Genomic DNA, 27,070 nt, shown 5'->3' on the forward strand with positions numbered 1-27,070 from the left:
CGATTAATTAGACGCTTCCTTTTTTAATTAACTGATTTCAAAATGTTACAGATTCGGATGAAGCAGTGGGGTGGTACTTGTCTTGTCTTTAATTTGTTTATTAAAATTCGCCCTAAACAAGGGTGAAAGCTACTCAAGGTTTCTGGGTTGTATACAGTCCAACTGTAATCGGTAATCAGACTATACCAATTACCGAAAAATTGCTGACATCGGCCTGTGCCGATTACCGATGCCGATATTGGTCCATCACTAATAAGGATGGATACATATAATTCGGATTGAAAGGGATGGATGAATTGTAATTGGTGAGTGCGTGCTTATTGATTGGATAGTTACGCATGCATCATTGAGAGGATTAATGTTTAATTGCTCACCCAATCAGCAAACATTCCTGACAGTGGTTTCTGTGGTGTTTTTAAAATTAACAATTATACAATCTATTTCAGAAAATATCACCCTTTGCAATTTTTTTTAATTTATGCAATTTAGTGTCTTAAGTCATAGATATGTCTATTCTGAGTACAGGTCAAGGCCCCGAAAAAATTTAAAAGTATGGACTTGTACGATGACTTCAAACGTAGACTGTGCCTTCAAACCTTGAGGTCAAAAGTCAGAACTTGACACAGATAAACTTTTTGTTGTGCCTCTGCTGGCGAAGTAGCCAGAGGTTGTCTGTTATGTTTTCAGGTTGTCCGTCCATCCGTCTGTGATAGGTTTTCTTTACCGCGATAACTTGAGAACAGCTAAAGGGATCTAAGACAAACTCTGTGCAGTTATGTATAATGAGGTAAAGATGAACTGATAAGATTTTCAGGTCAAGTGGTCAAAGGTTATGTAAGGTAAAAATCCTGTTACTATGATAACTTGTTATAATAATTGATAACAGTTATGGGATTTTGACCAAAGTTGGTACAATTATGTATTGTGATGCAAAGATTAACTGATTAGATTTTGGGGTAAGAGGTCATGTTAAATAAACATTCTGTTACCGGGCCAACTTGTTAACCAGTGATGTGATTTTGACCAAACTTCGTGCAAGTATATATTATGATGCAAAGATGAACTGATTTGATTTCTTAATCAAAAGGTCAAAGGTCAGTTTCTGTCATAGGTTTTCGTTACCGTGATAGCGGCTGACGTGAACTACATCAAACTTGCCACAAGTATGTATAATGATGTTAAGAAAAATGGATTACATTATGGAGTCAAGAGGTCAAAGGGCAGAGGTCCTGTTTGGTTCACAAGTTAGCGCAGTAACAGAATTGCACCTATGATAGAATTTTGACCAAACTTGGTACAACTATATATTATCATGATGATATGAACCGATTACATTTTGGCATCAAAGGTCAGAGGTCATGTCAGGTAAAAAATGTGATACTTCAGAACAGCCAAATGGATTTAAAGGTACAAGTATGTATGATGGTACAAGTATGTATGATGATGTAATAATGATGATGATGTAATAATGATGTCATAATATTGGTCGATGTCACAACGTCAAAGAGTGACGTTCTAGTTTGATTGTATTGAATTTGAGGATTAAAGGGGGAAAACAGAGAGGGTGGAGAGGATGGGCGAGGGGGGGGGGGGGGGGGTGTGAAGCTATTTTGTGTGAAGAAAAGAGCTGTTCTGTACATTTTATTTTTCCTCTCCCATTGAATCATGCATAAACATTTTACCATTCAGAGGTCATTCAAGTTTATTGCTGACAAAGGCATGCCTTTTTATGCAAATACAGCTTGTACTATTCTTTCCCACTCATAATGTGTTCATGAACCCAAGAGAAACAGGTATTGCAGGCTTCTTTTTTTCTTTTTCTTTTTTTTTCTTTTTTGGGGGGTAGGGGGATCAAGAAACATAAATGTCCTGTCGTGGGGAATTGCAACATACTAAGCGTGACTGGAAAAACCTTTAGGTTGCCTGATTCAAGGTGAATGGGTGAGGGATCAGAGCTGCAAGTTTAGCAGAGCGGTGACACTAAGAATAATAATAATAATGGTAAAAAGTGGAAAGAGAGGATCCAGATAAATGTATCTGGATTCTGATCTTCTCCAAAATCTAATAAATTTGTCCTTGTCACATACCCAACCTTTCCACCAAATTTCATCCAAATCTGTCCACAACTTTGAGATGTCCTGTTCACAGACAGACAGAGGTGAAAACATAACTTCCGTCCACCTTTGGTGGCAGAGGTAAAAATCTACAATTCCTTGTTCATGGTTTGGAACCCATTTACCTCCACGTCACACAAGAGGTAGTTATTGTGTGTGGTGATAGACTGTTGTGGTTTTTATTCTAAATGAAAGATGATATTTGTAAAGCTTTCATATTGTTTTCTTTATCCTCCCTTGCTTGGCTCATCCATGCACACAGTGTACTTTTGAAGGCTGCGGGAAAAGGTTTTCCTTGGACTTCAATTTGCGGACTCACATCCGCATTCACACTGGTGACAGGCCTTATGTGTGCCCATATGACAGCTGCAACAAGAAGTTTGCACAGTCAACAAACCTCAAATCTCACATTCTTACACATACAAAAGCTCGGAAGAAGTGAAGCCTTTCCGCGTGCCACATGGCAGTTACGGCAGCACTTTGCCGTAAATTATTTTACTATCCCATGATACTTTGTCGTTTCGGAAGCTTTGTGTAAAAATGAAAATAATCCTCCGAAATACTGTAAAGTGGTAAAATCTTTCCAACTCATTCTTGCACACTTGACTAACACAATCAATAGTCATTTGATGTAAAGCTGAAGCACCCATGAACAATAGAATTTTGGATGAAATATACATAGTTGTTTTATGAATTTAATGAAGTGAATGCTTCTTGTACATATCCTTTAGCTCAATTCAGAGTTTTTCTTTTTGTGTGACAGACAGAACTCTATACCCTTATAGGCGGTGCATTTTTTTTTTTTTTTTTTTTTTTTTTTTCATAATTTGTTTGGGAATTTGACAAAGGGCATCATGCAGTGCTTTGGAAGTCCATACTGGATTTTAGTTTAATTATCGCTTTTCTCCATAGATTTTAGTCAATACACCATTATTATTTTGTGTGAAGAAAAGAGCTGTTCTGTACATTTTATTTTTCCTCTCCCATTGAATCATGCATAAACATTTTACCATTCAGAGGTCACTCAAGTTTATTGCTGACAAAGGCATGCCTTTTTATGCAAATACAGCTTGTACTATTCTTTCCCACTCATAATGTGTTCATTAACCCAAGAGAAACAGGTATTGCAGGCTTCTTTTTTTCTTTTTCTTTTTTCCCGATTGTGTTTCATTTCGTAACTGTCCGATTGTGTTTTTAAAATTTTTTGCCAATAAATGCTCAGGACAGTTCTCAAAATCAAAATTTCAGCATTCTGCACGTTGCCATCGAGGCCCTCTGTACATCACGACATTAAACTTTTTGCCATGACCACATTGATTTTGCAATCCTAGTTGTGCATCTTTTTTACAAATCGTGAATGTCTAATCCCTGCTTTTTATATTTGGGAGGTCACAACACTGATTTCTTGTACTTTCTCACAGTGGTGTGATTGTTGTGCACAAATTAAGTGGTTGCTCTCTATGGCTGTCATACAGCAGTGAGCTCTGCAACATGGCCTCATTACCACAGAATGGTGTCTTAAGATAAATCATGTTGATTGTGTCGATCCAAATTTGTATTGTGAATTATTATTTTTATATTCTCAATCGAATACCATTTCATTTCATCGTTGCTCTGTGCCATTTGACAATTGGCTTCTGTTGTTGCCCTTAGGGCCAGTCTTATAACTTGTTTGTGGGCACTTCTACATTTAACTCATTTCAATAACACGATCCTTGCCATGGATATAGTCTGTCTTAATCACTTTTTTTGCTGTCTGCTGTCTATATCGATATGCATTCAATGCTCAATGCTACACGTAATGCAATAAATAATAATTGTAAATATTGTCGTCATCTGTTAAAACAAACTTGGATTTATTAAAGTTTAAAAGTGTATTTTTTAAGACTGGGTTTGATCCTGCAGTTCAACACGTTTTGATAACATTTGGAAAAGCCGGTGTTGGATACCTTTTTTAAAATGAACTATTAGTGAAGAATAAAATGTTTTATTGTAATTTTCAATTCTAATTTATCTTGTGGTTTGCACAAGTCTTGTGATTTATATGTATATATTTTGGTCATCTTTGGTTAATAGAATTACAATCACATTGTCAGCAAAATTTTGATATTCAACATCTGTGTTCATTTGCTGTTTTACTTCATCAATAAGGGCATGTTGTGGATTTATATAAAATATGCAATTCTTTAATGAGGTCTCTGCATAGCTGGGTTCTATTCAATATAGTGATGGAGAAGTGGTGAGAACATTGCCAGCCCATGGGAGTGGATGTGTTGTACAAATGTGGTGGCAAATTAGTGTGGGAAAGGACCCAAAGCAATCGTTGACGATGTTGACTGAGCTACTTGATGTTCACAGATTATGGTTACAGTATGCACAACCAGATAAGACTGAGCAGCTCTAGATTTTGAAGAAGTTCTTTGAGTGGGGGCTGAAATTGAGAGTACGAACGATGAAATTAATGCCTACTGGAGCACTCTGCAGTGATGATGACTTCCAACCATTTCATGTTGGGGAGAAGTAATTGATTAATTACTTAATCATTATCAATTTATTAATTACTTATTTATTTTCTTTCTCATCTGGGCAATATCTCGGGCACCTTTTGAGCGAGGAATTTGGGCATGACAGTGACCAAGTGATTTGGCTGTAAAGGGTATTTTTGATTTATCGCTTAAACGCTTAAAATTATAATTAACTGATTTTCACAAAGTTACAGATTCGGATGAAGCAGTGGGGTGGTTTAGGTATGCTGTAAGCCAATTTTTAAGAAATTAAGTGTTTTATGATTGTTATTTATTTGAATTAGTGGGTGAATTTGGACATCTTGAGTCAATTGTTGACTCACGTGGAGACAACTTGAAGGAGGTGGAGAACCAGATTGCTCGTGCCTCAAGAGCCTTTAGAGCACTGCGGAGACATGTTTTCATTGATAGTGACCTTTGTTTGAAGACCAAGAGACTGCTTTATCGCGTCGCGTGGTGGTGCTTGGTATACTGCTTTATGGAGTTGTGATACGGGCTACAATGTTCCTACAAATGAGACAGCGGATCCTGCTCTTGGAGAGGAATGAAAATAGTACCTCTGGAAAGGTAATAATCAATTTACTTGGAACAAAAAATTTGTGTATGCAGTCATAAAGATGCTCGTTTTAAAAACCAGTCTTTCCTGGATTGAGGAAGAAGAAGCGTGACCTCGAGCTTTAATTTAACGGTTCCAACAGTAGCATTTATTATTCTATGACAACAGGCATCCTTTGGAAGGATAAGGGAGGAGCAAACCAAATTGTATATATTTTGTGCGGCAATAAAATAATGTATGAAAGTACATGGAAGGGACACAAGCAACAATCACAGCCATGACAATAATTAGGCTACATGTTGTAAAATATCCTTTTTCACATGTTTTCCTTCATTTTACATTCTCATTGACACAGATAGACGAGCAATATGTTTGTGAAGTACAACATGCTGTATTTTGATTAAACCCGTCAGCGAAGCGTGTTCTTGGGCATACCTACTTATTTTTGAAAAGACCATTGAACACGAATAGAGTAGATGCATGGTGAACTGTGACAAGCACATTTATTCCGGGGGTGTTAAAGGGTACGAGTAATCGTTGGTATTGGATGGAACCATGCATTTGGAGCTAAATTCATGTCGGGCCGAAAAAGGTTTTTAGTATGTCGTGGTGAAAAGTATTTATCAGTTTCCTGTGGCATTTAAGCATAAGTCACATTTGCTCTACGGCTAGGATACGGCGGCCGTACCCCCCCTAAATTGACAGAAACGTGCGGCGGCCGCAGAGTTTCTGAGGTGGCCCTAGGGCGTATGGCTATCTTTTACAGGCCGTAGGGGTTGCCGTGGAATTATAGCGCGGAGTTATAACTTTTTTCATTTCTTGGTCGGCCGTAGCAATTCGACAAGCCGTAGCCATGACAACTGTAAGTGCTGTTATACATATGAAAAAGAACTGGTAGATATACCCACTCGTTACCGTCCGTCTGGCCGCACGTTCGCCTTAGGGCCCCCCTGCGGTCGCCTTGTGGGCACCTTGAGGCTACCTTGCGTCTGCCTTGAAAATTCTATGGCCGTCGCAGGGACGCCCTAAGGTCACCGTGCGACATCAAATCAAAGACCGTACGGCACCCCCACGTTTTCGGTCTCCACAATTTCTAAATACCCCGTGCGGCTACCCAAAAAATAAAAACATATGTGACTGCTACATTGTGTGACCGTGGAAATACTGCGGCCGCCCTATAATTGCTAGTGGCCGTAGATTTTTTTAGACCCTACGGCCGCCGAGCCAAATGTGATTGAAGCATTAACCAAAGTCGGTGTAATGTTTGGAGCATCCGCTCTGGGGCTGGGATGTCGGTGGTTAGCATTTAAATAGGATATAACACAGCCAAACAACCATGAGTTATAATAAAAACATAACAATGTAGCAAACATAACCTAAGGGCCTCCTGCATTGAAGCTCCTTGTAAGGGAACTGAAATATGTAATGTAACATGTACAGTGCATTCAGAAAGTATTCAGACCCCTTCACTTTTTTCACATTTTGTTATGTTGCAGCCTTATGCTGAAATCGTTTAGATTCATTTTTCCCTCATCAATCTGCACTCAACACCCCATAATGACAAAGAGAAAACAGGATTTTAGAAAGTTTTGCAAATTTATTAAAAAGAAAAAAACTGAAATGTCACATTGACATAAGTATTCAGACCCTTTGCTATGACACTTGAAATTTAGCTCAGGTGCCTCCCATTTCTCTTGATCATCTTTGAGATGTTTCTACGCCTTGATCGGAAATTCTGTCCACCTGCTGGTAAATTCAATTGATTGGACATGATTTGGAAAGGCACACACCTGTCTATATTAAGGTCTCACAGCTACAATGCATATCAGAACAAAAACCAAGCCATGAGGTCGAAGGAACTGCCTGCAGAGCTCAGAGACAGGATTGTGTCGAGGATCTGGGGAAGCCCACAAAAAAATTTCTGCTGCATTGAAGGTTCCCAAGAGCACAGTGGCCTCCATAATTCCTAAATGGAAGAAGTTTGGAACAATCAGGACGCTTCCTAGAGTTGGCCGCCCGGCCAAACAGCAATCGGGGGAGAAGGGCCTTGGTAAGAGAGGTGACCAAGAACCCGATGGTCACTCTGGCTGAGCTCCAGAGATCCTGTGTGGAGATGGGAGAAACTTCCAGAAGGACAACCATCACTGCAACACTCCACCGATCTGGGCTTTATGGCAGAGTGGCCAGACGGAAGCCTCTCCTCAGTGAAAGACACATGAAAGCCCACAGAATCTTGTTTCTCACAGTCTGAGAGTCCTTTCGCTGCTTTTTTACAAACTCCAAGCGGGCTCTTGGGGAGATTGAGGAGTGGAAGGAGGCATTTTATAAACATTTGGCTGAAGATGAGCATGGAGAAGATGGAGGTGATGTGGGTTGGGCAGCAGGGAAAAATAATGAATATCAGGTTAGAGGGGAAGGAGATTAGACAGAGAAATAGGTTTCAGTATCTGGGGGGGGGGGGGGGGGGGAGGACAGTGTTCTGGGTAGTCAGCGGCAGAGGCGTGGAGGAGGATTCAGGTGATTGTGAATGTGTGCAGGAGGGAGTAATGGCAGACAGAAATATTTCAAAGAGATTGAAAGGAAAGTTTCTGATATCTTGTGTGACGCCGGCCTATCTTTACGGTCTGGAGACGGTGGCACAACATTGGCTGCAGGTTTGCGAGAACAGGGACAGGAGGATTGTGGGAGTAAAGAGGGTGGATAGAAGGAGGATGGATGAACTGAGAGGAAATTGATGTGCAGATGAGCTTGATGGGGAGATTGGTGAAAAGCCGGCCGAGATGGGCTGGGCACTTAGTGTGGATGTGGGAAGAGAGAATGGCAAAGAAAGCAGATAGGTTGAGGGAACAAGGTTGGAGGAAAAGAAGTAGATGTAGACTGTAAGGTATATCTTGACAGACTACGATCGATTGTTGCACATTTAGTGACTCTCCAGATACAGGCCCGATTTACCCCCAGCGCCGTCGGAGTTGAGCCGTAACCCCCCGGAAACGGAAATAAACCTGCGGTTACGATGTCCGGATAAAACGGGGAATGTTTGCACCTTCATACATGACATAGACCGTGGTTGAGATGAGAGGATCGGCTGAAGAGGGATATCAATAAGGTGCGGGTAGTTGGAGGGTGGAGAGAGTTGGTTGAGGACAGAGGGGAGTGGAGGGAGGAGTGTCGTGGTCAAGACAAGGCTGGGACCTGGTGCCACTGAACCTCACCCCGAATAAAGGGCGAGGAAGAGAAGAAGAAGATTGCGCTGCGTGGCCTCCACAAGAGCGAATGTTGCTTGCTGGACTCGTGGATTGTCAATCGTGTTCTGATCTGACCTTTCAATTTTTATATTCTTAATTAAAAGGTTTTTTTGACAGGGATTCGTCAGACACAATTATTTTTGGTTTCGTTCCATAAGCATAACTCGCCTTTGTATTGTTCCTCTTCTTCACCATCAAGGTACGATGTTCGCGCTTTAATGTGGTCATCGTGGTGTGTGGAAATTATTCGAGTTAAAAACAAGATTTTCGTTCTTTTATATTATTTCTGAAGGTACTCATGTTATATTCAAGTGTTTCCTCACATTTTGTATTCAGATTCTGAACATTTTCGTTGAGTAAACGCGAATATATATGTATATACATAATCTTCCGCAGTATTTTTCATTTCCTTGAAAACGACGTTAACATCATTATAAATAAGCCACTGTGGCGTGCTGGTTATTCAAAATGTTATTGAAAGAATCATGTCAATTTAATCTCTTAACATTGATGAATATATCATTCACCGGTAAAATACATGATGGCGACTTACATATGATCGTGTATTCCTTTAATGTTCGACTTTAAATGCCTCAATGGACATGCCGATGATGTTTACTCATTATAATATCAAATTCAATGACGTACTTCCTACTTCACCTTGACCTATTAATCACACTTTCTTGTGAAACTCACAAAACGACTTATCGCCACACGTGACGTCGACAGGATCTGATTTCGGCGGGAATTTGTTCGTTGTCCTCAACTTACGAGAGAGATGGTGGGTGGTTTTTAACGTCTGTCAGCCGATGGTAGCACACGGGACACCCGGCTTATTAAATGTCCGTCTGAGCCGAAGACGGTGCACTTTGTGACGTAACTCTTATGTTGCGTCTTCCCTCCAAAAGGTGTTTTTGTTTTTTTCCTTCTACAAGATCGTTATGGACGGATTCTGATGAAATTTGGTAGACAGGTTGGGTGTGCGACAAGGACGAATTGATTGGATTTTGGAGAATACCTGGTTCCGGACACCATAATTTTTACGAGATGGTATTCATCGAATACTTAACCTGCGCAGTCAACTTGGTGCGAACCAACTTTTCTGTTTTTGAAGTATGACGTCAATGACGTTATCGTTAACACTTGTTCCTCAAATGGAGTTCCTTACAATGAGCCACGTTGATTTTTTCCATGGAGTGGTTTTTGAGATATAGAGGTGCAACATTTTTCGGTTTTTCCAAGATGGCGCCCGTACCACGTGACCCATGACGTCATGATTTTCATTAAAATATTTCACAGGAGAAGGCCCTCCTATGGTGAAAATTTCGTGTCCTTCAGACCAACAGTTGCAGAGAAAAAAAAAATTCATACTGATCAGATGAAGCGTTATACTTGTCAAATTATGACGTCATAATTAAGGTATCAATGACATGATCATTATCATATCTTATTTCCCATGGGGAGTACTCGACAATGCACCATGTTTCAATTTTTTCCATGGAGTCTTTTCAGAGATATACAGGTGTGAAGTTTTCCAAGATGGCACCGGTACCACATGATGTATGACGTCATAATCATCATTAAAGTATTCTACAGAAGAAGGCCCTCCTATGGTGAAAATTTTGTGTCAATCTGACCAAGAATTACAGAGAAAGAAAATTCATACTGATTGAATCAAGCGTTGTACCTGTCAAATTATGACGTCATAATTATGGTACCAATAACATAATCATTAACATATCTTATTCCCCATGGGGAGTTCTTTACAATGAGCCACGTTTCAATTTTTTCCATGCAGCGATTTTGGAGATATAGAGATGCAACCTTTTTTCAATTTTTCAAAGATGGTGCCTGTACCACGTGACCTATTACATCATAATTATCATGAATAAAAATTCTACAGGAGGAAGCGATCAGTTTTGTGAAGCGATATTGTGAACATTTCGTGTCGGTCTAACAGTTGCAGAGAATTTTGTTTTTCATACTGATCAGATCAAGCGTACTTGTCGTATTATGACGTCATAATGAAGGCACCGATGACATCATTATTGACCTCCATGGGGAGTACTTCACAATGAGCATTGTTTCCCATTTTTTTCCATTGAGGTGTTTCAGAGTTATGGAGGTGTAATGTTTTTCCAAGATGGTGTCCATACCACGTGACCTATGACGTCATAATTATGAACAAAAAAATTATACAGGTGGAGACGCCCCTATGGTAAAATTTTGGCTCAATCAATGGACCAATGGTTGAAGAGAAAATTAATTTTTAAAATGCAGACATGTGTACGACACGTCTGCTGCACGTACGTAACCGAATGTCTACCCATGCTTTTCGCTTCGCGAGTGAAAAAAAAATGTCTGAGTGATTTTTCACCATTGAGAGATGGAGCTAAACACGAGATGTAGCATGATATTTTAAAATGTGGATGGGTTAATGGGTTATGACAAAACTTGGTTGATGAATTGGGTAGGTGACAAGAATAAGCCGTTTAGATTTTGGATCGGGTCTGGATGCAGTTCCGGCCTATCAGTGGTAGACATACACTGTTCAACCCAGCGCGGAGGTACGTGCTCTACCAAGTTCCGTTATAGTTGTTAATGCAATGGTAACTGGTCCAAGGCTAACCCGAACCCAGTCGTTCACCCAAACGCCAACTTGAATGCGACCCTTAACTGAAAATGTACCAGGTGTTCAATTAACAATGTTGATAGTACAGAATGTGTTCTGTGTAAGTTTTTCTTGATATATATTTTTTAGGTATCTGTTTCAAGGAATGAAGTCCCTTCTTTTGTGATCATGAACAACAAGAAAGTATCTGTTAAGTGTCACATATTACTGAAACGATCAAAAAAGAAGAAATATAAGAGCAGATTACTTTCAAATCAAGTGGATCAACCTCTTTGGTCCTGCTTGGTAATTCAGCGTCAAGAAATGGCTGCGTTTTTTCGGCTTTTTGGTACGTCCATTTGTATTTGCATTAGCTCTATGTATGCAATAGGAAATGCATCTCAACAACTCAGCAATAATATGAATTACAAGGACATTAAACAATGGACAGAAATTTTAATTTTCAAAGAAAAACTTGAACCTGTGTTGATCTTTTTGTTGTTTCTGTCTGAGTTGTTTCACAAGATTCTCTGATACCAGGTTCAAATTTCACATGCTGAGTTTGTTTGTTCATTGTCCAGTAACGTCTTTGTAATTGTGATTTATAACGACTGATGAGTACAATAACTAACTTCATAATGCTTGTATAATCGAATGAAATGTTCAAACTTGCACAATTCCAACGACTAAGATGTTGTCTTTCTGAAATGGATCGGCGCAGTGGTGTTGTCGAAGTGGAGGTATGGAATGTATCCCAAATCCTTAAAATAATTGCATCTTATTTTGCAGGAAATTTTCAACAGCTGGAGCTTCAAAACTATTTGAGATTTCAAAGTCCTTGCTGTACTTCTTGACAATTTGTATCGTTCACAAACCGAAAAGATGAAGAAACGAGAAGAGAGGGGGAAAACACCAACAGCAGGGAGAAAATAGAGGGAGACTCAGACAAATAAGGGATGTGGGGAGGAATGGAGGCTAGGAGCGGACACAGGGGCTGAACAATATGGATACAGAAGCAAACTCTCAGGAAGCAAAAACTAGAAATTTGGAAAGAGGTGGGGTTGGGGAGATTTAATGTGGGTAGTAAAGATCATGGTTGTAGATGGGGGATGATCTGAGATGGGGCTGAACAGCTGTCTTAAAGCCCAGGAGGGAAGAATGAGATGGAGGAGACTGAGGAGCTTTGTTCCATAGGCGGGAACAAAGAGGAAGATTAAATGGAGGTGAATAGTGATTCTGGATTTTGGGAGTTTCACGAGAAGGAGATTACTGGCTGACCGTGTGTGCCCTGCAGAAACCTTGGGTGGGGGGTGGACAGAGCATGGAAAGGGCAGAGAGGGTGCAAGACCAAAAATGAGGCGGTCGAAAACAAAGAGACCCCAGACCTGTGTGCGATGTGAAAGAGATAGGCCCACATCTGAAAGAGAGTTGACACCATGATGACTTATTGCATGACCGAATTGTATTTGTTCGTATTCATCTCTCCCTTCCCTCCCCCTTTCCCACCCAGGAATATAACCTTATTTTATCAGGCTAAAATGTGAGGTGGCACTCCAGTTACAAATTTGTTGTTTGGGTATGTCATTGAGTTAGCTTTAATGTACGGGTGCTAAAACTTTAGTGAATGCACATTTTTATTTTTCATACCAAACGTGCCATATTTTGACAGTGCAAGTACTAATATACAAGAAACGGACATATTTATATTGCATGTTTATTGTTTACATATCAAACTAATATTTTGCAGGTTCAAAGAAAATCTGTTCGAGATCAAATCTTTAACTTGACCCTGATTTAACTTCTTCTTCGTTCATATGCAGCACAAGGCTGTGGGGCAGCATCAATGGCTGAGGGTGCCGCTATTCCACTGACGCAATGCCCTCTGCTGGTTCGAGCAGAAATTTGTAATTTTATCTATGGCGGTCGAATGGAGGAGACTGAGGAGTTGGGTGCAAGTTCGAGGACAGCTCCCCCAGCTCATTATGTGCAAAATAGCTTGCCTACTCTTCGCGAAGGACACAACAACAACAACAACAGGCATTTTAAGGCCATTTCCCTGCTAGAGCGGGGGTTTGCCATGCGGGCCCCATGACAATCTACTCCATTTTGCCCTATTTTCTGCATCTCCCCTTGTTAACCCCCTTTTTCCCCTTTTTTCTTTTTTTGTATACAAGATCGAGGCTCGTGAAAGAGCTAACATTAACCACACAAAAAATCAAACAGACACATAAAACATATAATAAGGGGAGCGGTGGACAGGATGGGGAGAGATGGGGAAGCACACAAACACAACATTTGAGAGCAGGGACATCGGGAGATCTGTGGGAGGGAGAGGGCTTGGGGGGAGGAGGCATGGGAAGGGGGGGGGGGGGAGAAGTATAAAACACAAGTACACTGCAAGGACTTCCAGGACAGAAGTTGGTATTTCAAAAAAGTGGATCTGGGATGAATTAGCAGGTGTAGAAAAGTTCAAGGTTTTGGATGGGGGAAGATAAGAGATGGTGGTGAACAGCTGTTTTAAAAACCTGGAGGGAGGAGTGGGATTGAAGAGAGTGGGGGAGTTTGTTCCAGAGGCGGGAGAAAAGAGTAATGAAAGCGTGAAGGTGAGCAGAGAGTCTTGATTTTGGCAGTTTAACCATAAGAGGGTTGCTGGCAGATTCTGTGCGACCTGTAGGAATATTTGGGGTACAGAGCTCAGAGAGAGCTGGGGGAGCAAGGCCGGAGAGGAGTTGGTAGAAGACAGAAAGTCCACCACCCTGCCTGCGGTGAGTAAGTGAAAGGCCCTCCGAGTTAGCTTCATCGCGGGAGATTCCAATGATTCCGAAAGCTTTGGTTTCAACAGCGTGAAGCCGAGCTCGGTGTGAGGCAGGAGCACCGGCCCAGAGGGGAGAACAGTGTTCCATTGAGCTGCGGATGAAAGCCTTGTATGTGGTGAGGACTCAGGTGTGCCAAGGAAGGACTTCGCATGATGGAGGATGCCCAGTCGGCGACTGGCTTTGGAGGCCAGATTGGAAATGTGGTTTTCCCAGGAAAGATCATGGCAGATAATGAGACCCAAAAGCTTGAGTGACAGAACTTCTTGGCGAGGATTGTTCAGAAAGTAGATGGGAGGGTTGTCCAGTCGGTCTTTTTGGAGAGACATAGTAAGAGTGTGAGATTTGTCAGGATTGAAAAACATGTTCCACTTGCTTGACCAGTCTGTGATTTTGTCCAGCTCTGCAAAGAGTGAGGAGGCTGCAGACTGCCGATCTGAGGGATGAGGAATGGAGCGGCAGAGAGTGGAGTCATCAGCAAAGAGATAGAGAGGATTTTCAAGAGAGTCAGAGAGATCATTGATGAAGACCAGAAAAAGCACAGAGCCCAGAACACTGCCTTGGGGAACTCCAGCCTGAACAGGAAGGGGAGATGAGAGAAACCCATTCAGGGCCACACGTTGACTACGACTAGAGAGGAAGTCCACAAGCCATGAATTTGCATTGCCCGCATTTCTTCTTCCACCACCTTTAGCCAAGTCTTTCTCAGTCTTCCCCGTCCTCTACTTCCTTCTACATTCATTTCCATCACTCTTCTCAACCAGTCATTTTCAGCCTTCCTCAACACATGACCAAACCATCTCAACCTGTTCCTCTTCACAGCGTCCATCACAGGCTCTATTCCCATCATCTTTCGCAATTCATCATTTGTCTTCCTCTCTTTCTCAACGATACTCCGCACATCCACCGAACCATTCGCATTTCCACCCTTTCCAGCCTTCGTTGCTGCTCTACATTCATTACCCATGTCTCGCTCCCATAAATCATAACACCTCTCACACATGCAGCATACACCTTTCCCTTCAGCTTCAACGACACTCCCCTCCTCGTCAGCACGCCACTCAGTTCCCGAAGGACACAGTGGAACCTTCAATGTCCACCAATGAATGCTGGCAGACGGGACGCCCATTTAACCTTCATCTGAGGGATGGCACACACATTGATGAATCACCTTGACTATGACCCACTGGGATGACATTTTATATCTGGGTCAGGAATCAAACCCAGGCCCTGATTTAACGACCAAATGTTATAAATCATTGCTGACTTCCACTCGGAGAGCTCAGGCTTGAGTAAACTTAATACATGAAGACCAAATATGCAGTTTAGATTGAATATTAATTGATGTTTATGGCAATGGTGATGGGAGTAGTGATGATTATTTATTCACTGTCATTGTAGATATAGTGCCTTCAGAAAGTATTCACACCCCTTGACTTTTTTCACATTTTGTTGTGTAACAGCCTGAATTTAAAATGGATTAAATTGAGATTTTTTTCACTGATCTACACGCAGTATCCCATAATATCAAAGTGGAATTTTATTTTAGAATTTTTGACAAAACAATTAAAAATGAAATACAGAAATATCTTATTTACATAAGCATTCAATCCCCTGAGTCAATACTTCTTCGAAGTGCTTTTGGCAGCGATTACACCGAGTCTTCTTGGGTATTTCTGTATCAGCTTTGCACATCTGGATTTGGGGAGTTTCTCCAATTCTTCCTTGCAGATTTCTCCAAACTCTGTCAAGTTGGATGGGGTGCGTCGGTGAACAGCAATCTTCACGTCTTTCGACAGATTCTCAATGGGGTTCAAGTCTGGGCTTTGGCTGGGCCACTCAAGGACTTTCACATTCTTGTTCTGATGACATTCTAGTGTCGCTTTGGCTGTATGCTTGGGATCATTGCCATTTTGGAACACAAATGCTTTCTGCAGTCCAAGGTCTTTTGCACTCTGAAGCAGGTTTGCATCAAGGATTTGCCTGTACTTGGCTCTATTCATTTTTCCCTCTATGCTTAGGATTCTCACAGTCCTTGCTGCTGAAAAGCATCCCCATAGCATGATGCTGCCACCACCATGCTCCAAGGGAGGGATGGTGTTAGATGGGTGATGAACTGTGCTTGGTTTCCACTAGTCGTAGCGCTTTGCATTAAGACCAAAGAGTTTAAATTTCGTCTCGTCAGACCACAGAATATTGTGCCTCATGCTCTGAGTCTTTCTCGTCCCTTTTTGCAAATTCCAGACATGCTGTCATGTGCCTTTTTCTCAGAAGTGGCTTCCGTCTGGCGACTCTCCCATAAAGCCTAGATTCGTGAAGTGCTGCCGAGACTGTTGTCCTTCCAGGAGGTTCTTCCATCTCAGCCAAGGAACCCTGTAGTTCTGTCAGAGTGGTCAGTGGGTTCTTCGTCACCTCCCTGACCATCGACCTTCTTGCCTGGTTTCTCAATTTGGTCGGACAGCCAGCTCTAGGAAGAGTCTGAGTACTTCCATTCTTTCCATTTCTTTATGATGGAGCTCACTGTGCTCTTGGGAACTTTCAACACTCTAGAAATAGTTTTATACCCTTCCCCAGATCTATGCCTCCTCACAATTCTATCTCGGAGTTCTGGGAACATTCCTTGGACTTTGTAGTTGAGTTTCTGCTCTGATATGCACTGTCAATTGTGCGACCTTATGTAGAAAGGTGTGTTTCTTTCTAAATCACTTACTCACCGCAGGCAGGTTGGTGGTCTTTCCGTCTTCTACCGACTCCTCTCTGGCCTTGCCCCCCAGCTCTATCTGGGCTCTGTCCCCCAAATATTCCTGCAGGTCAGACAAGATCTGCCTGCAACCCTCTTATGGTTAAACTGCCAAAATCAAGACTCTCTGCTCACCTTCACTCCTTCATTCCTCTTTTCTCCCACCTCTGGAACAAACTCCCTCACTCTCTTCAATCCCACATCTCCCTCCAGGTCTTTAAAACAGCTGTTCACCACCATCCCTTATCCTCCCCCATCCAAAACCTTGATGTTTTCTACCCCCGCTAATTTCACCCCAGAGCCACTTTGTTGAAATCGCAACTTCTTTCCTGGAAGTCCTTGCAATGTCCTTGGGTTTTATACTTATCCCACTCACCCCTCCCCCCCTTCCCACGCCTCCTTCCCCCAAGCCTCCTCCCTCTCACAGATCTCCCGATGTCCCTACTCTCAAATGTTGTGTTTGTGCTTCCCCCTCTCTCCCCATCCTGTCTACCACTACCCTTATTATATGTTTTGTGTGTCTGTTTGATTTTTTGTGTGATAAATGTTATCTCTTTCATGAGCCTCGATCCTGTATACAAAAAAACCCCAAAAACAAATCATGTACAATCAATTGAATTGGCCACAGGTGGACTCCTATCAGGTTGTAGAGACATTTCAAGGATGATAAAAGGAAATTGGATGCACCTGAGCTCAATTTGGAGTGTCATAGCAAAGGGGTTGAATCCCCTATTGGCTCAAGTTTGGTGGTCTTTCTTTCTTCTACCGACTCCTCTCTGGCCTTGCTCCCCCAGCTCTCTCTGTGCTTTGTCCCCCAAATATTCCTACAGGTCGCACAAGATCTGCCAGCAACCCTCTTATGGTTAAACTGTCAAAATCAAGACTCTCTGCTCACCTTCACTCTTTCATTCCTCTTTACTCCCGCCTCTGGAACAAACTCCCTCACTCTCTTCAATCCCACTCCTCTCTCCAGGTCTTTAAAACAGCTGTTCACCACTATCTCTTATCTTCCCCCATCCAAAACCTTGATCTTTTCTACCCCCATTAATTCACCCCAGATCCACTTTTTTGAAATACCGACTCCTTTCCTGGAAGTCATTGCAGTGTCCATGTGTTTTAAACTTCTCCCACCCCCCCCCCCTTCCCATGCCTCCTCACCCCAAGCCCTCTCCCTCCCACAGATCTCCCGATGTCCCTGCTCTCCATCTTGTTCTCCCGCTCCCTTTATCATATGTTTTATGTGTCAGTTTGTCTTTTTGTGATCAATGAAAAAGAAGTCATTTTTGCATTGCGCTTTTATTTATTTTGTAAAAAATCTAAAAAAAAGTTCCAGTTTGATACTATGGGGCATTATGTGCAAATCCGTGACAAAAAAAATCTCAGTTTAATCCAGTTTAAATTCAGACTGTAACCCAAAAAATGTGAAAAAGTCAATGGGTGTGAATACTTTCTGAAGGCACTGTAGTTGTATATGCAGGGGGAATGTGGGGGAGGGAAGATGGGACATGGTTGATAGGGTGAGGCTGAGGCTTTCTTGTTGAGTTGTCAGAATTGCATTGCATGTGTAAGTTCACTCACAGTAAAATTGTAAGTGTGTGTGTGTGTGTGTGTGTGTGTGTGTGTGTGTGTGTGTGTGTGTGTGTGTGTGTGTGTGTGTGTGTGTGTGTGTGTGTGTGTGTGTCTCGAGGGGGTGGGGGGAGACGCAATCACGCTACGGGTAATGTGCTTGAATCATTACGTTTGGATATTTCCATGATGTTGAGAAACATTAGCTACAAGCTCATCAGAGCAGAAAACTATTCATCTTAACTTCAAAAAGCAGTGTGATGTATATATTTCCCAAATGATAATTTACCCTGTTTACTGATTCATCAATGATCTCATTGGTGTAGCAATCAGGTGCAAACTTACTTGTGTGCAGACGATGACATCATTCAGGATTTTTTGTGGATGGACAGTTGCTGTAAAATCTCAGATAAGGTAGGTAACAGAAGTTTGATGCTCACAAGTGAACTATTGCTTGGTGAACAAATTATTTATTTTTGATTGAGCTTAACTAAAACTTGTGATTAACTATGATTCAATGAAAATGTAATTATCCTCGCCTGAGGAGAGGGTATTGCATTTGAGTGTGTTTGTTACTTGGTTAAAAAATTTTTTTGACAAGTATGTTGATCACTCCGGTTTGAGTGTGTGTTTGTGTGTTTTTGTTTGTCTGTCTGCTCACCTATACTTGCCTACAGGTCACAATTTTAAACCGATCTTCACGAAACTTCACAAAATGGTAGAGTTCGTGGTCCGACAAAATCCTATCTATTTTTGAGGTCAAAAGGTCAACATAGGCCAAAGGTCAACCACATTTTTCGAATTTCTAAAATCCTCAATTTTCATCCGATTGAGTTGAAATTTGAATAGGATTTTCATATCGGCGAACTGAATTCAACCAACAACTATTTTTGAGATCAGCCTAGGCCAAAAGGTCAACATAGGCCAAAGGTCAGCCACTTTTTATCAAATTGCTAAAATCCTAAATTTTCATCCGATTGACTTGAAATTTGAATCGGATTTTCATGTCAATGAACTGAATTCAACCAACAACTATTTTTGAGATCAGCGTAGGCCAAAAGGTCAACATAGGCCAAAGGTCAACAACCATTTCAAATTGCTGAAAATCTTCAATTTTTCATCTGATTTACTTGAAATTTGAATAAGATTTGCACATCAGCTTGCCGAAACCAACCACCAACTATTCTTGAGGTCAACATCGGCCAAAAGGTCAACACAGGCCAAATTTCTAAGATTGTAAATTTTCATCCGATTAACTTAAATTTGAAGACGATTTGCATATCAGGTAACTGAATTCAATCACCAATTATTTTTGAGGTCAAAAGGATGCTCTACTGAGTGCCATTCTACTTTTTTCTGTTTTGCTAAGTGTCGCTCCATGAGTGATTTTTCATTTGCCTGTCTGTCTGTTTGTCCACACAGAATAAATATGATTTTCTCTGCAACCGTTGGTCCGATTGACAGGAAATTTTCACCATATGTGCACCTCCACCTGTAGAAGTTTTTAATGATAATTATGACTGCATAGGTCACGTACAGACACCATTTTTGAAAAACCGAAAAACTTTGCACCTCTATATCTCCGAAAGGGCTGCATAGAAAAATTTGAGACATGGCTCATTGTAAAGAACTCTCCATGTGGAATAACTAATTTTTTTATGTTAATGTCAATATATGTTAATGATTATGTCATTGGTGCCTCCATTATGACGTCATAATTCGAGAAGTACAAAACTTCATCCGATTAAGATGAAAAAATCTTGATCGTCATCTTGAGATAAATTGGTGGAGAAAAGATAAATGATGAGATAAATGGTGACGTAGTCGGTGACGTGGTTCGGCCGCCATATTTGTTTTAACACAAAAGCCTTAAAAATCACTGAAAACACATCCTGGCGAGGGTCTGCAATCTCTGATTGCTATTTGTAGTTTATCTTTGCAAATTAGAGGGACAGCAATTACATTAAGCAATAGGCAATTATTGAAGATTTACGTTCAGATAAATTTTAAAGTTTGGGCCTTTACCTTATTAGAAACACTCGTTCCCTACAGTAGTGGCCAGGGGAGTGGGAGGGGGTGGGGTGGGGGAGGATGGGAGTAGGGGGAAGTGTATGTGCATGTGTGCACCATGTGGATGGTGGTGTGTTCATATTATATCATTATTCTTTAATGGTCACAATTATTCCATGTTCTTGTGGGATTGGCTGGGCGAAGCTTGGCCCAAGTCTTGCATGAACTGGCAGGGCAGGACTGACATTCAACTAAGATAAGGACAGCAATTTAGAATTTAATCAGGAAGTCAGTGAATACTCGCCTACTTATCGTGAAGCACACCGTGGGATATTTAACGACCAACAACTAATGCCAGCAGATGGGATGTCAGTTTAGCACCAGGCACATACATTTAGGGATGGCACACACATTGATGAATCCCCATGTCTGTGAAACAACAGGATGACAGTTTATAGCTGGGTCGGTATTCAAATCCAGGCTAGACAACTAAGAGGCAGGTATGCATTCCTCTCGGCCATCCTGCCAGGCTCCGTTTTAATATTATTATTATGCCATTATCATCAGATGGAAATGAGTGATTAATTTGTGGTTATAATAATTTTCACAAAAATCTACTTGCATGACATAGAGGCTGGGAGTTAAGATTGGACGAAGATGTACAGTATCAACAACCTAAGGCATGCTGATGATACTACTCTGTTGGTAGAAAGAAAAGAGGACTTTATGAAGAAGATGCCAGACAGTGAAGAAGGAAAGTGAAAAGCTGGTTTTTATTTAAACCTAAAAAAGACGAAAATCATGTCAACTGCGAAGATCGATGTATTCAGATTGGGAGACGATCATGTGGAAATGGTATAACGTTTTCATGTGTCTGGGTTCAACCATTGAAGTGAGTGCAGAATGTGGAGGAGGAAGTAATAGATGACGTGCGTTGGGGAGAACAGAAAGACAAAGATGTGACAATACAAACCAAGAGGAGGCTGGTGAAAAGACTGGCATGTTACTTTCAACCAAAAAAAGACCCACTTGTTGTCTGTGTCTATTTCAAGATCACCTTGTTTTCCGACCCTGTCTATGGATTTTTCACATTTGCAGGAACTCCCTGTTATCTGTTTGCTTGAATTGGATATCAGCTCAAACCTCAGCTGGGAAAAATACATCTCTGGTATAGCTAAAAGAGCCTCCCAGCACCTTAGCTGCTTATTTTGTCCTCGGCGATACATTTTTCAAGCTGCTACGCTCCATCTATACAAGGCGACATTTTTTTTTTTTTTTTTTTTTTTTGTATACAACATCGAGGCTCGTTTAAGAGCTAACATTAATCACAAAAAACAAACGGACACATAAAAAGCATATGCAGTCACGTGAAAAAGTAAGTACACCCCATGTAAAGTTTTGACTTTTTCAACATATTTCAACATACAGCTATTTGATCTTCATTTCAACAATATTGATAGATAAAGGTGATATAATATAACAAATATCATGAAACATTTACATTTTGTAGTCCATTGTATAATTTAAATAAACATAAATGCAAATTTCGCATGTGGAAAAAGTAAGTACACCCCTACATTTATCGCAACTTCAAACACCTAAAATTTGATTCAAGTGCACCAGCTCAGGTGCAAATGATTAGAACATCGTTAGAGAGGATCTTGGAGGAACCTGTCTTATTTAAACCTCAGACATTTAGTTTGGTTTGCTCTTTGTTGTTGAAGTGTGCGGCATCACCATGCCTAGACCAAAAGAGCTCTCTGGGGCCTTCAGAAAGAAGGTTATAGATGCCTACGAGTCTGGGAAGGGATTTAAAAAGATCGCCAAACAATTTGAAATCAATCATTCGACTGTCCGGAAGATCATCTACAAGTGGAGAAGATTCCAAACAACTGCCAACTTGTTCAGGCCAGGCCGCCCCAGTAAGTTCAGCCCGAGAGCAGACCGCAAGATGCTGAAAGAAGTCTCTTAAGAAGTTCAGCCCGAGAGCAGACCGCAAGATGCTGAAAGAAGTCTCTTAAGAACCCCAGAATGTCAACACAGGACCTACAGGTAGCTCTTGCCACTGTTGATGTCAAAGTGCACGAGTCTACCATTAGAAAGAGGCTGCACAAATTTGATCTACATGGGAGGTGTGCCAGGAGGAAACCTTTGCTGTCCAGAAAGAACATCAGGGCAAGACTAAAGTTTGCCAATGAACACCGAGGCAAAGACCAGCACTTCTGGAACAATTTGCTCTGGACAGATAAGTCAAAGGTAGAGCTATTTGGCCACAGTACCAGAAAACATATTTGGCGAAAACCAAAGACAGCATTTGACCACAATAACCTGATACCAACTGTAAAGCATGGTGGTGGAAATATTATGGTTTGGGGCAGCTTTGCTGCATCAGGGCCTGTGCAGCTCACCATCGTAGAATCCACTATGTATTCTTCATTGTACCAGAGGGTGCTTGAGGATAATGTGAGGCCATCTGTCGGAAAGTTGAAGCTCAACCGAAGGTGGACCTTGCAACATGACAATGACCCTAAACATACCAGTAAATCCACCAAGGAATGGCTGAAAAGAAAGAAATGGAGGGTTCTGGAATGGCCAAGTCAAAGCCCGGATCTAAATCCCTTCGAGATGTTGTGGGGGGATTTGAAACGAGCTGTGCATGCAAGAAACCCCTCAAACATCGCACAGCTGAAAGAATTCTGCATGGAGGAGTGGGCAAAAATTTCTCCCAGTCGATGTCAGAGACTGGAAGACAGTTATAAGAAACGCCTACTTGAGGTTGTTTCTGCCAAAGGGGGCAATACCACCTATTAGAGCCAAGGGTGTACTTACTTTTTCCACATGCGAAATTTGCATTTATGTTTATTTAAATTATACAATGGACTACAAAATGTAAATGTTTCATGATATTTGTTATATTATCTCACCTTTATCTATTAATATTGTTGAAATGAAGATCAAATACCTGTATGTTGAAATATGTTGAAAAAGTCAAAACTTTACATGGGGTGTACTTACTTTTTCACGTGACTGTAATAAAGGGAGTGGGAGACAAGATGGGGAGAGAGGGTGGGGAGAGAGGGGGAAGCACACAAGTACAACAGTATAGAACAGGGACATCGGGAGATCTGGGGGAGGGAGAGGGCTTGGGGGAAGGACGCATGGGAAGGTGGGGGTGGGGGGGTGGGAAAGGTATAAAACACATGGACACTGCTGGAACTTCAAGGGAGGAAGTCGATATTTCAAAAAGGTGGATCTGAAGTGAAATTAATGGGGGTAGAAAAGATCAAAGTTTTGGATGGGGGAAGATAAGAGATTGTGGTGAACAGCTGTTTTAAAGACCTGGAGGGAGGAGTGAGATTGAAGAGAGTGAAGGAGTTTGTTCCAGAGGTGGGAGAAACGAGGAATGAAAGAGTGAAGGTGAGCAGAGAGTCTTGATTTTGGCAGTTTCACCAGAAGAGGGTTGCTGACAGATCTTGTGCGACCTGTAGGAATATTTGGGGGACATAGCACAGACAGAGCTGGGGTGAGCTAGGCCGGAGAGGAGTCGGTAGAAGACAGAAAGACCACTAACCTGCCTATGGCGAGTGAGTGAAAGACCCTCAGAATCAGCTTCATCGTGGGGAAATTCAAATGATTCTGAAAGCTTTGGTTTCAACAGCGTGAAGCTGAGCTAGGTGTCAGGCAAGAACACCAGCCCAGAGGGGAGAGCAGTATTCCATTGAGCTGCGGATGAAAGCCTTGTATGTGGTGAGGAGCTCAGGTGTGCCAAGGAAGGACTTCGCACAACGGAGGATGCCCAGTATTTTCTGTATCTCCCCTTGTTAACCCCCCCTTTTTTTCTTCTTTTTTTTCTATGCAAGATCGAGGCTCGTGTAAGAGCTGACATTAATCACAAAAACACAAACTGACACATAAAACATAAGATAAAGGGAGCGGGAGACAAGATGGGGAGAGAGAGGGAAGCACACAAGTACAATATTTGAGAGCAGGGACATCGGGTTCCACTTGTTTGACCAGTCTGTGATTGAAAGACATGTTCCACTTCTTTGACCAGTCTGTGATTTTGTCCAGGTCTGCAGAGAGTGAGGATGCTGCAGACTGCCGTTCTGAGGGATGAGGTATGGAGCGGCAGAGAGTGGAGTCATCAGGAAAGAGATAGAGAGGATTTTCCAGAGAGTCGGAGAGATCATTGATGAAGACCAGAAATAGCACAGGGCCCAGAACACTACCTTGGGGAACTCCAGCCAGAACAGGAAGGGGAGATGAGAGAAATCCATTCAGGGCCACACGTTGACTACGACTAGAGAGGAAGTCCGCATGCCATGTGTTGTGGAAAACCAATCAGGTCCACACAACTTTAGTCCAATAGTTGGTTTAATTGCATTTAGATCATCACATCATCCTGTAAAGTAGAAATACACAATAAGTATACGATGCGACATCTCATGGGTCCATTCATATCATTCAATGCAAGCAAGCTGGATATTCTATACACGCGTACCGTTAGCGAGGCTACCGATGTAACATGTCACAGGAGAAGTCTCTGGAGCACCGTTCGCAGCAGCGGGTCTTATAGTCACGCCCCTAGCGGTGTCAACGTGCAGCGAGCATCACCCCGGGTTCAGTACGAATACGATTTCACTACATTCACCCCCCCTGTCAGAATTATACGGCCGCGCGGCTAAAAGCGAGTGAGCGTCAGCACGAATAGGGTGCGGAATATCAGTCGACCCAACCGTATCGGGCCGGGCGGCGAATTTCTCTGCCAGCACGCGTCCGAAATTCCCCGGGTACGGCATCACGTATCCCTGTGTCCCCGGCGTCAGAGGCGCCAACAGGGTCGGGTGACGAAGGGGGTAACTCCAAGTCGTCGGGCCCAGGTAGTCTCGGCGAGGGGAGGGTCGGTAGACTTTCGGCGATGGGAGCGTCGGGAGAGGCCATAGACTCATAGATGGGTTCGATCGGTTCGTCCGATTCCCTACTTAGGTCGTCGACCCCGCAAGGGGCAAGGTGACGGACGGAGACAGTAGTCTCACGGCCATCAGCCGTCATCACACGAGCATGCTCAGGATTAGCCTGGAGAATCTGCACTTTGTCCACTAGGGGGTCGTACTTGCTCGCGCGAACCGCCCGTTTAAGGTAGGCCGGCCCGGGCCCAGCGAGCCAACTGGGCAAAGACCGTATAAACCCCGAGCTCCTGGGGTGGTGGAAAAGTCGCTCGTGGGGAGTTTGGTTGGTTGCCGTACTCAGGAGAGCCCTGATCGAGTTCAACGCCGCAGGTAGCGACCAAGCCCATTTATCGAGGCCCCGGCCGAGGGTCCGGAGGTGGAGCATGACGGCCCTCCAGATAATCCCGTTGAAGCGTTCGATCTGCCCATTAGCCTGGGGTCTGTACGGCGTGGTGTAACTAGACGCAATGTTATTTTGGAGCAGATAGCCGCGCACCTCCTGAGACAAGAAGACCGCACCCCGGTCGGTATGGACATAGGCCGGGTAACCGAACATTGAGAACAAGTTCTGTAAGCATCGCATCACCGTGGCAGCAGTCATGTCCGCGCACGTATAAGCAAAGTGGAATCGCGAGTACTCATCAACGATAGTGAGCAGCTAGCGAGAGCCGCTCGACACCGGCAATGGGCCCTTGAAATCCATCGCCAAGCGTTCCCACGGGCGTGTAGCCTTCACCAGAGTCCCCATGGGAGGGTTATAGAAACGCGGTTTGATTTCCGCGCAGATAGCGCAGTCGCGACAGATACGGCGGATATCGTCAACCGAGTATGGGAGATTCCCACTCCGCACAAAATGAGCGAAACGCGTTATGCCGGGATGGCCCGCAGTGGCATGCAGCACCCGTAGGCCCTCCAAAGAGGTGATACCAGCACATGTAGCCGGTCGTGATAAGGCATCGGCGGCCTGGTTATCCTTCCCCGGGCGATATTTGATGGTGTAACAGAAGTCGGCGAGTTCGATACGCCAGCGAGTGATTTTCTCGTTCTTAATGCGCTGGGCGTGTAAGGTGTCGTACATGAACGCAACGCTTTGCTGGTCCATGATGATTTGGAAGCTCCGCCCGAGTAGGTACGGGCGCCATCGCCGAATAGACTCGACGATCGCATATGCTTCCTTTTCAACGGACGAGTGCCTCCGCTCAGCGGTGGTAAGAGTCCGTGAAAAGAAAGTCACGGGACGCCCCCCTTGGGAGAGGGTCGCCGCGATGGCCTGATCCGAGGCGTCACTTTCGAGGACGAACGAGCCGCTCTCGTCGATTGTCGCCACAGCGGCTCGGGCGATGTCGGTCTTAAGGCCTTCAAAGGCCGTCAATGCGGCCGAACTCAGGGGGAAGGTGTCGCAGGCCACAAGGGGGCGAAGTTTCGCGGAGAAACTTTGCACCCATTTGGAGTAATGGGCGAACAGCCCAAGGTCGCGCTTCAGGGATGCCCGATCGCAGGGAGGGGCCATGTCGAGCAAAGGTCGCAGACGCTCCTTATCCGGAGCGACAGGGCCATGGGTCACGGTGTACCCCAGAAGATCTATCGTGCGTAGGGAGTATTGGCACTTATCCTCGTTCATAGTTAAGTGATACCGCTGCGCGACCTCGAGGAAGCGCTTCAGATTAGCATCATGGTGCCCTTGGTCATATCCACAAACCGTAAGATTATCGAGGTAGACGAAAACATCGGTTAAGTGCTCCCGCGCAACGAGGTCATCCATGACCCTCTGGAAACAAGTGACCCCGTTCGTTACCCCAAAAGGCAATCGCGTAAATTGGTACAACCGCTGCCCCGACTCAAATGCGGTATAGATACGATCCGCCCTAGAGATAGGGATCTGGTGGTACGCACTACGGAGATCGAGAGTGCTATAGACCGAATACTGGGACACCTGTTGCA

The 27,070-nt window shown here is 43.0% G+C and overlaps 2 protein-coding genes across 9 annotated transcripts in view; both read left to right on the forward strand.

The window, feature by feature from the left end:
- The window catches only part of LOC137437939 (transcription factor YY2), an 83,060-nt gene extending 79,069 nt beyond the window's left edge, over positions 1-3,991 (forward strand). For all 8 annotated transcript variants that reach the window (XM_078766764.1, XM_068132708.2, XM_068132710.2 and 5 more), the window contains one exon: positions 2,377-3,991. In XM_078766764.1, coding sequence (XP_078622890.1) covers positions 2,377-2,556 — 180 coding nt within the window. In that variant the 3' untranslated portion in view covers positions 2,557-3,991. The remainder of the gene's footprint in view (positions 1-2,376) is intronic.
- Positions 3,992-10,722: 6,731 nt separating this feature from the next.
- The window catches only part of SPDYC (speedy/RINGO cell cycle regulator family member C), a 35,779-nt gene continuing 19,431 nt past the window's right edge, over positions 10,723-27,070 (forward strand). Inside the window, exons 1-3 of the mRNA XM_078766256.1 lie at positions 10,723-10,746; positions 11,202-11,400; positions 18,526-18,584. Coding sequence (XP_078622382.1) covers positions 10,723-10,746; positions 11,202-11,400; positions 18,526-18,584 — 282 coding nt within the window. The remainder of the gene's footprint in view (positions 10,747-11,201; positions 11,401-18,525; positions 18,585-27,070) is intronic.

Source organism: Myxine glutinosa, chromosome 12, assembly GCF_964187855.1.
Source record: "Myxine glutinosa chromosome 12, kmMyxGlut1.1, whole genome shotgun sequence".
In the NCBI taxonomy this organism is placed as follows: domain Eukaryota; kingdom Metazoa; phylum Chordata; class Myxini; order Myxiniformes; family Myxinidae; genus Myxine; species Myxine glutinosa.